This window comes from Lactuca serriola, chromosome 7 (assembly GCF_051521515.1).
Source record: "Lactuca serriola cultivar US96UC23 chromosome 7, Lser_US96UC23_V15, whole genome shotgun sequence".
NCBI classification, from domain to species: Eukaryota; Viridiplantae; Streptophyta; class Magnoliopsida; order Asterales; family Asteraceae; genus Lactuca; species Lactuca serriola.
Window position 1 is genome coordinate 161,858,172 of NC_136414.1, and position 10,522 is coordinate 161,868,693.

Sequence of the window (10,522 nt, forward strand, 5' to 3'; positions counted from 1 at the left end):
GCCAAAACCTCCTCGAGTAATCATCACCATCCTCAACTAAAACACAACATATATATATAATCAACATAAGATTCGATGGATTTTTCACTACAGAGGCCTTAGAGTTTCTAGGCCTGATATCGTCTCACGTACAGATCCTGAGCTTTCAATAGTACATGCCCAATACTACCTTTCACACCTATCTGTACATTCCTTAAGAACATGTTTGGTTCCTCTAATTTACCAAACTAACCATATTAGAATGCTATGCTAAAGAACATACATATCCTAGACTCTTCTAGGAATTCTCAACTCCTACCGCTCGTATTACCAAGAACCTCAATTAACACCGTTGGTTACCTTATGCATGCATGTTATACACAAATAGAATCACATAGACTATCAAATGATGACTCTACCCTAAGTCCACAACTAAACAAAGAACATGAAATAAGGTCGAATCAATCATTATATGGCTATATGATCCTAGTCGTATACAACTTTGAAAGTATACACTTAGCAATTAACTGAACCGATATCAATTACAAGTAATATATAACATTAAATTCCCCTAGGCTATAAGGCGTCACACAAATTAGACAATTATATCATATGATTCCTGAAGGCATCCTTAACCCAAATCTAGCATGAAACTCTCATATCAAGCTAACTATTCATAACACATTACACATATGTATGGGTAGTCTTGGGAACCACTTACTTGAGCTCAGCTGATTGCACGCATCACATCCTTTTTTCTTAGTAAAAATCTTTTTAGATGTTCAATTTCATTTTTCTTTTCAAAAAAAGATTATCATTTCCTTAGTTTGAGTTCTGATACACCCAAAAGTGTGCCCAAATCTCTCAAACCAAGGCTCTGATACCAACTTGTAACATCCCAAAAACAATGAGAAATTTTTTCATTTGGAAGTTTATCAAATCACACACAAATTGTTCAAAATCAAACACCCAGTTATAATATTCAAAACATCAGAGTACAATTATTCAGAATGCGAAAATCATGAGGGGAGGATGCTGTACCATCACACTGGGCCCTTCCCTTTCGAACTGGAAGTACCTGAAACCATACACATAACATACAAGTTCCATGAGCTACCCCCATGGTCTTCCCTTGCAGTGCCGAGGCCAAATCCTGGTCTTAAATACAAGTGTTATGGGCTACCCCCATGGTCTTTCCTTGCAATGCCGAGGGCCAAATCCTTGTCTTACATACAAGTGCCAGGGGCCAGATCCTAGTCTTTCATATAATTTCCAGGGGCTAGATCCTAGTCTTTCATGCAAGTATCACAGAAGCAACTAGCATTCTACATAACAAGTAATGGGCGACATTGGTGCCTTCGACCCATGGATGTAGTGAGGAGACTCAACTCCAAAAGAACATAACCGAGCCACACACTCGAGTTGCTACAACACGGCTCCACACACTAAATAAATCCCAAGAATATCCCTAATCAATAATCCGGGTTTTTAAACCCATAAAATGGTCCAAGAATCCCAATATCCTAATTAGGGTCAAAAAGCTCATTTGCCCAAACCATCCGGCCCAATCCTCAAAAAGCCTACATCTAATGGTCCAAGGCCCAAGAGAATGACCTAAATGTTGGTCCTAGGCCATACACCCCGCGTACCACCTTGTACGCCCCATGTACTCGTCTAAAGTAAAAGGGGACCGGAGTCGAGGAGCAGTACGCACTACGTACTGGATTTTACGCCCATCATATGCTCCCTTGGTTAAAAATACCATTAAGGTCTTAATGCCTCAAGACCTTACGTCCTTTGCATGGCTACAAGGAGCCCAACACTAAAAACCTAACTTATTCAATCATTTGCTACACCATAAGTCTTGCATGAGGACAAACCAAGATCCAAGCTTGCATTTTTATGACTTAAAATACCCTAAAATGTCTGAAATGACAGCTTAAAGGCTTTGGAGTACCTCATACTCACAAAGACCTAGGTTTTGGGACAAAAGGGATAAAAATATGCTTAACCAAGATCTAGAGAAACATGAGTCAAGTTTGGAGCTTTATACCTCCAAATGGTGCACAATGAAAAGAAAATGTTGGATCCAAGGACTTGAGAGCAAAACAAGAATGCTTTGTTGATCTTCCTTCACAAACAAGAATGCTTAAAACTCACTCAAAAGCTTAAAAATTGCCAAAATGGGTTAGGGTTTGCAAGGGGGGTCGATACGAGGGTTGGAGGCTGATAAGAGGAAGCGTTTTGGGGATATAAAGGTGTTTAAATAGTGTATAAACCCTAAATATTAGGGTTTGGTCCAAGCCATATACGCCCCGCGTACTGGTGTACGCCCAACGTACGTATGCGAGGCCAAGTACACCCAACGTACTAGCTTGTACGCCCCGCGTACTCAAGCTGCCCCAAATTACTAAAATGCCATCAAAGGTCACTTTGCAAAATTATTACACACTAAGGGGAGAAAGGGTAAATACTTGGAAGAAAAAGAAGTTACAATAATAATTTTCGTATTTGGTTGATGTAATTTGGTATTTGTTGAATGGACTTTGATATTTTGATTTGTGTATAACACTTGTAAGGTTGTGTTCATGGTTGAAACAATAACTATGGTATGACTTTTGGTTATTATGAAATGGCGATCTTATGTTAATTTGGTAATTTGTTGGTTGTTGTAATTTGGTACTTATCGAATGGATTTTGATTTTGTCTTTTATATATGATATTTGTATGGCTCTGTTCATGGTTGAAACAATGACCATCATATGTGACTTTTGGTTATTATGACATGACATTCTTATGTTTATTTTGGTGATGTAATTAATTGGTTACATCAATATCGCTAATTATTTGTTCCTGTCAAATATAAACCAAGAAAACTATAATGTTACTTTGTGTAATTAGATAGTGTTTATGCTAAAGTTTCTTTTCTAAATGCTATATGTCATTAAAATTTAGACACCAAGTATTATATTTATCTTATGTTATCTTATAAAACATATTAGTCATATCTTGAATTTTAAAAGGTATAAATTACACATTTTTTGTTGTACAAATCAATTATACATATATAATACATTAATATTTGGTAAAAGTTTTAAAACTTGAATTAAGAAACGTAATTAAGAAAATAATGTTGAGCAAAATAAAAATTTTAAAATATTAAATTCATGTATATTGTAAACATAAACATTTTATTTAAAAGTGGTAATTTTTAATACATAATAACTAATAATAAAATATAATAATTATTTCTCGTAAGAAACTATTCGTCAAAAAAAACTATTTATTACGCCTGCTTTGTGCGGGCATACATTTAGTATTGATAAAATAATTTATGTTTTTTTTTGTTTTTGTTTGTTTTTTTTTTTACCATAGAAGTCTTAATTATGTCAACATTTGGTCGCTAAAGTTATAATCATGCTATGTTTGCAATTAGTTTTCAAACAGATTTTTTGGACTTTTGGCTTTTTCAAAAAGTCAAAAGTTTAAAAGGATGTTTACCAATTTAAAAAGTCATTTTAGATTGACCTTTTGACAAGAAGAAAAATATGATGTTTTAGAAGTCAAGAATTGGTGACTTTTGGCTTTTTGGCTTTTGCCCTGTCAAAAAGGATTTTTAGGCTAAAAAGCAATCCCAAATAAGGGTGTACGTTTGGGTGGATCGGTTTTATCCGATCCAATCAAGTGAATCCAAATTGATTTCGATTTTCAAAACATGGATCCGAATAGTCCAAACTAAATTCAAATCCGATTCGATCCGATCCAATTACAATTCGGTTGGATCGGTTTTTATAATTTGGTTTTTAAAAACCAAAACATTTTAAAACAATATATAATTATAATATTACCAAACTTTACGTAAGAAGCAAAAACAAATAATTTTTGAAATTTATAAAGAACTAATAAGAAGATATATTATAGTTAAATATTTTATAGATATAAAATATTTAAGAGAAAATATTTATTAATGTTTTTTTATCGGGTGAAACGTTTTGAACCTATTTGAAAAATTAAATTACAAAACTAACAAATAACTATAGATATATATTGTAAATAGATAAATAATAAATGTTTATTCGGTTTTTTTGGACTATTCGGTTCTCATTTTATAAACTAAAACCAATCCGAAATCCAGAATAATAAATCGGTTTTGTTGAAAACCAATCCAAAAATCCGAATATCCGAACCAAATAGTCCAATCCAAATTATCGAATAATTCGGTTTTATCTAAATAATAAACAACCCTAATCCCAAACACTCCCTAAATTTCCAAAATTGTCACTATTTACTCACTTGAGTAGGTTTCAACTAGTTGACACTTTTCATATGGATCGACTTGGCACTAACGTGGCATCTTAAAGCAAAGATAAAACCTTCCAAATTCTCTTGTACTATTTTCTTTCATATATTTTTCTCTCGTCTCATCTCCTCTCCTTCAGAACACTTCACCATCTCCCTTTCTCTAGTATCCTCTTCTCCCGTTAAAGAAGGTTTTAGATGACATGAACTACCAATACAAACAATAATAAAATATCCATCTGAATCATTTGAGCTCATGTTATACATACAAGAGCAAGAAAGAGTAAAGTGGATAAAACTGATAGGGAAAACAAAAGAAAAAACGAATTAAATTTTTTCTCCAAAGATGAGACAGTAGGTTTGATAAATTCTTTTAGTCGTTTCTATAAGGTAACATCCTCTAAAACGTATAGATTTTCGTAGTATGGATTATGACAAGACAAGACACTTTTTTACGTAGATGACGTCAACATTAGGCTCCACATGATCAAGAACAATAACTGAATTTCTTTTCGCATTCAACGCCCCCAAACGACATCGTTGTGGAAAAAAAGATTTTCACAGACGACGTCATCTTTAGCAGACGATCATTTGTGAAAATTATGACTATATGAATTATTTTGAATTTTTAGGTTATTTTATGGTAAAAGGTTGGGATAATGACTTAAAATGGTAATATACTTTTTGATTTGTACATATTGGGTCACTGTTGTTGTTGTTGTTGTTTTTTTTCGGTCTACATTATGACCGGCTACTCCAGACGAAAAAAATGACTTAATATGGTAATATATTTCTCATTTTGTACACATTTAATCCTTAATATATTTTTTGCACATTTAGTCCTTAATTTTTTGTTGCAAAATAAGTCATTGTTGTTTTTGTATACATTCAATACTTATGAACAGTTTCTTTAGGTTTTTTCTAACGGCATCCGGCGTAGGACAATCATTAATGAGGTGTTCGGGGCTGTTCATGTTTATGACCACTGCGGCCTCGATTGCTTGATACTTAGGTCTTATGTTCTGAACGTCGTAACTTGTACATATGATTTTAGATTTTAACAATCTTTATATCCGCACATTCGTATTTAAGTCTACTACAATTTTCGTTTAGATTACTCTCATTAAAAAGTAATATATTTTACTTATGATTTTATAAAAAAAGCGTTCATACATACATACATTCATAAAGAATGCATGTATGTAAAGATCATAAGTAAAAATATATTACATTTTAACGGGAGTAAAGAAAGTTGTAGTAGACTTAAATACGAACGTGTGATATAAATATCGTTAAAATATGAGATCGTATTAAGAAGTTACAACATTCAACATCCAAGACCTAAGCGAAATAGAAGACAAAAACAATCAAGCAACTGAGGTCGCGGTGGCCATAAACATTAACAACTTGGAACACCTCATTAATGATTGTCCCACATAGGGACGAGCATTAGGACCATCGGAACCGGAACTGGAACTGGACCGATATCGAACCGGAACCGGAATTGGTAACAAGGTCCGGTTACCGGTTCTCCATTTGTATGAAAAACGGTCCCGGTTCTCAAAACCGAAACCGATTTGATAATTTTTCCGTTTCTTAAAATGTGCATAACTCACTCATATGAACTTGGAATTATTTGATTTTTTTCCAACATGTAATTTTGAGTTTGTAATTCGTTTTTGACTGTATAAACATATGTTTTGGTTAGATATTGAATCGGACACATGTCCCGAAAGAAAGAATATTGATGTTGTGTTTTTTCTATTTCAACATTTTTTTTGTTTTTTTGAATCTATCTCATTTTTTAAAATGCGCATAACTCATTCATATGACATTAAATTACTTAATTTTTTTCCAGCATGTAATTGGTGTTTGTACTTCATTTTAGACTATAAAAACACATATTTTGGTTAGATATTAAATCAGTTATAGACCTCGGAAGACAACATGTCAATGCTGCGTATTTTCTATTTCAATATTTTTTTTGGAATCTGTCCCGCTTTTAAAATGCACATAACTCATATGAAGTCGGAATTACTTGATTCTTTTTTCATCATGTAATTTAGTGTTTGTACCTTAATTTAGAATGTAAAAAGTCATAATTTTGTTAAATATTGAATCGTACAAGCTCTGGAAGATAACATATCATCTATAATATTTTAACCGTTTCTAGTTTGAAAAACAACCGAAAAACCTATTGACCCATGTTCAAATCCTGGCACTACTAAGCCCTTGTGGCCATGGAGGTTCGCCTGCAGTGACTCCAGGGCATGAGGCAAAGCTTCATGTTTGCAGCGGGGGATTAGTCGGTGCGCGAAAGCTGGCCCGGAAACCCTCGTTAGGGAAGTTCCCTTTCCAAAAAAAAAAAACAACCGAAAAACCGGGACCATAACCGGAACTAGAATCGGTGGTCTGGTTCCCGGTTTTTATAATATAGGAAAACCGATTCGGGTTCCGAACCAGTCCGGTTCTAAAACTCATCCCTAGTCCCACATAGGATGTCGTGAGAAAACGTAAGAAAATCGGTCATAAATACTAAATGTGTACAAAAACAACAAGGACTTATTTTGTAACAAAAAAATATCAAGGACTCAATGTACAAAAAAATTATAATTATTAAAGGTGCACAAAATGAAAATATATTAACCTTTTAAGTCATTTTTCCGGTTTATCTGGAGTAATCGGTCATAATGACTGAATATATATAATTAAACAAGTTGAATGGACAAATATGAATAAAAAAAAATTTTAATGACCAAATATTTACAAATCAAAAAATATATTATCTTTTAAGTCATTATCTGTGAAAAGTTAAAAAAAAGCTACTGTGAACATGTTCGTATCCCTATTCTAATAAAAGAATAGTTTAAATCTCCTTTTGACATGTGTCATCATATTAGGCCTCCTAATTAATACATATTTTATTCTTTTTTTTTGCCATGTGTCACCCTATTAAACTTCTTAATTAATGCATGCCACTTGTCAACCTATTAATTATCTATTTCCAATTTTAAAATTTTCATTTTAATTACAATAAATTAATAACTATGGAATAAAAATTAAAATAAAATTAATGCAAATTATAAGGTGATATAATTTCACATATTTATTTAAATTAACGATTATAATTTATTAATAATTTTGTGTTCTAACTATTAAAGTTTAATTAATTTTGTAGCCGTGGTTTTACGGGTTATAAACTAGTACTTGAATAAACAAATCAATGATTGACTGAGCGTTTAATGCCAATAAATGTCATTAATTACGTAATTAATGTATCAGTTACAGAATTCAAAAATAGAGACTAAAACTGTCAAGTTTAGCAAAAACGAGGGTAGCGCGAGCCTGAGTTTTCAGAGCTACATTCATGTCCGCAAGTCGCGCCCATGCATGAGTTCAGTGTTTTTGGTCTATGAAATCCAAGATTTGCAACCCCCTGCGCGCGGGTAGGAATTGTAGTAAAACCATAGACACAGACTTTTAAGCCTTACATACATTCAAGCTTATAAACCTTGTTGAGTTTGGTCTTTCTACCAATGTAGGACTCATTCCCACATTCATCATTTTTTTCTAAATTTATTCTCAAATACCCTTCTTTGAGTATCGATATCTCATTCACATATACTCTATTTTGGACGTATAATATATTGTTTCGAAGCTTGTAGAGGAGAACATAAACCCACTTAGAGTTAGATATATATACAACATATGTATATAATTATATATGTCCAAAGTTAGTAAAAATATAAATATTTATACTATATTTTCCAGCAGTAATTTAGTGTTTGTACTTCAATTTAGAATGTAAAACGTCATAATTTTGTTAAATATTGAATCATTTACAAGCTTTGGAAGATAACATATCATCTATAATATTTCAACCGGTTCTAGTTCGAAAAATAACCGAAAAATCGGGACCAGAACTGGAACCGGTGCTTGAACCGGCGGTCCGGTTCCCGGTTCTTATAATATAGAAAAATCGGTTTCGGTTCCAAACCAGTCCGATTCTAAAGCTCATCCCTAGTCCCACATAGGATGTCGTGAGAAAACGTAAGAAAACTGGTTCTAAATACTGAATGTATACAAAAACAAGAATGACTTATTTTGTAACAAAAAAGTATTAAAGACTAAATGGACAAAAAAATATAATTATTAAAGGTGCACAAAATGAAAAATATATTACCCTTTTAAGTCATTTGTTCCGGTTTATCTGGAATAACCGGTCATAAGGACTGAATGTATATAATTAAAAAGTTGAAGGAACAAATATAAAAAAAGAAAATTAATGACCAAATATTTAAAAATAAAAAAAATATTATTCTTTTAAGTCATTATCCGTGAAAAGTTAAAAAAAGCTATTGTGAACATGTTCTTTATAAAAGATAAAAATGAGGTATTATTTTTTTTATAAAATACAATCAATATTAATATAATTTTCTAAAAAAAGAAAAAAAAAGAAAGGAACAAAATAAATAAAGTGTGAGTAACCTACCAAAACAATAATAGAGGTGAGAGGTAAAGAAGATAAGCCCGTCCCCACATAGTTTGAGGTTCATCCAAATAAAATATCATAAATTTTCTTTTCTTTTCTTTTATAGATAGAATACTCAATTACCGATTTTGAAATCACAATAAAGTTGAAGAAAGCTACTTTTTGTTGACGAGAGTATCAAAATATAAATATCTAATCTGAAACCTAACCATGGTTAGCCACATACCTTATCTAATGACGTCAACTAACCATAGTCAAGAGTGAAGTATGAGGAGCTTCTTCAGCTATAAAATCTAGGCGTTTCTCCTAGGGTTTTATCCTTTCCCCACCTCGTATTCAAAATCAGTCATTAATGGCGTCTGCGGATGTGGAGTTCCGGTGTTTCGTCGGTGGTCTGGCATGGGCGACTACCGACCAATCCTTAGAAGAAGCTTTCTCTCAATATGGAGAGATTTTGGAATCGAAGGTCCGTTTCGTGTGTCGTGGGTTGAGATCCGAGATCTGAATCCGGCTCGATTCGGCCACGCATCTGTGTTCTTTGTGTTACTTTGATTGATTCTCTGATCTCGTTTTGTTAACTACTCTCTTCTGTAATCTGTTACTTTTATTACCTGAAACGGTACGTTTCTCGTTTTCTAAGGGACGAAGATCGATCGATTTTGGGTTTTTTGATGTTATGTTAGATAGTTAATACTCGAATCGGATCTAATTGGGTTTTTTTAATTCTGTTTTTGGTTTGAATAGATTATCAACGATCGGGAGACTGGCAGATCTAGAGGATTCGGATTCGTAACTTTCAAGGATGAGCAAGCGATGAGAGACGCGATTGAGGGGATGAACGGACAGAGCCTCGACGGTCGTAACATCACAGTGAACGAGGCGCAGTCTCGTGGAAGCGGCGGCGGTGGAAGACGTGAAGGTGGCGGTGGGTACGGTGGAGGAGGCGGTGGATACGGAAGACGTGAAGGTGGCGGCGGTGGATATGGAGGTGGTGGCGGTGGATATGGAGGTGGTGGTGGTGGTTATGGAGGTGGTCGTGACCGTGGGTACGGCGGTGGCAGCGGTGGTGGCGGTGGATACTCGAGGGGAGGCGGTGCTCCGGAAGGTAACTGGAGGAATTAAGAATTTGGAGTTTGATTAATGGTGTATTATCGTGTGTGTGTTGAAGTGTTTGTTATGTGGTTGATGTTAGTAGTCTTGTTTTTGATCGCTGAGTTGGTTGTGTTTGATAATTGTAATCATGGATGAATATGAGTTTAATTATCTCATTTCTTTGATTAATTCAAAGCGTTGTGTTGTGATATTTTTAACGAAATTTCTTCTTTTATCAGCTCATGTTATCGAATAGATCGTGGAACAAACATTGTAGGTTTATATTACAATTTAGGTTGTCTATTAGCACATAGATAACTAATAGCACACAGATCTATTTTTTGATATGCTAGCAATTATCTTAGCACAAAAATAAGAAACTTTAGGAAGTATATACAACAAGCTACTTTTACAGTTTTACATGATGTTAGGTAAAAATATGTTTTTTAATGACATTGATTGATATCTTTATTGTGCAAATGATTATGTTAGAAAGTATAAGTAGTGAAAAAAAATGAAAAACACGTTATTTTCTTAACCGGGGTATTTGGAATTGCTTTTCAAAAATAATATTTGCTTAAGTAAGAGTTGTATGTTTATATATCAAAAGTTGTAATCTTGATTCATTTATATTTTGATAACCCACAAAAGTGGTAAACA

The 10,522-nt window shown here is 33.5% G+C and overlaps 1 protein-coding gene across 1 annotated transcript; it reads left to right on the forward strand.

The window, feature by feature from the left end:
* Positions 1 to 9,074: 9,074 nt before the first annotated feature.
* On the forward strand, positions 9,075 to 10,051 carry LOC145062578 (glycine-rich RNA-binding protein GRP1A-like). The gene is made up of 2 exons (XM_079010161.1): positions 9,075 to 9,236; positions 9,515 to 10,051. Exons 1-2 carry the CDS (start codon positions 9,123 to 9,125, stop codon positions 9,890 to 9,892), a joined length of 492 nt encoding a protein of 163 aa, XP_078866287.1. The 5' UTR covers positions 9,075 to 9,122; the 3' UTR covers positions 9,893 to 10,051.
* The last annotated feature ends 471 nt before the right edge of the window (positions 10,052 to 10,522 follow it).

Bases quoted from the DNA above. Each gene is read 5' to 3' on its own strand.
- LOC145062578 (XM_079010161.1), top strand. From the start codon at position 9,123: ATGGCGTCTGCGGATGTGGAGTTCCGGTGTTTCGTCGGTGGTCTGGCA. The intron at 9,237-9,514 runs GTCCGTTTCGTG...TGGTTTGAATAG, and splicing joins GAGAGATTTTGGAATCGAAG to ATTATCAACGATCGGGAGAC.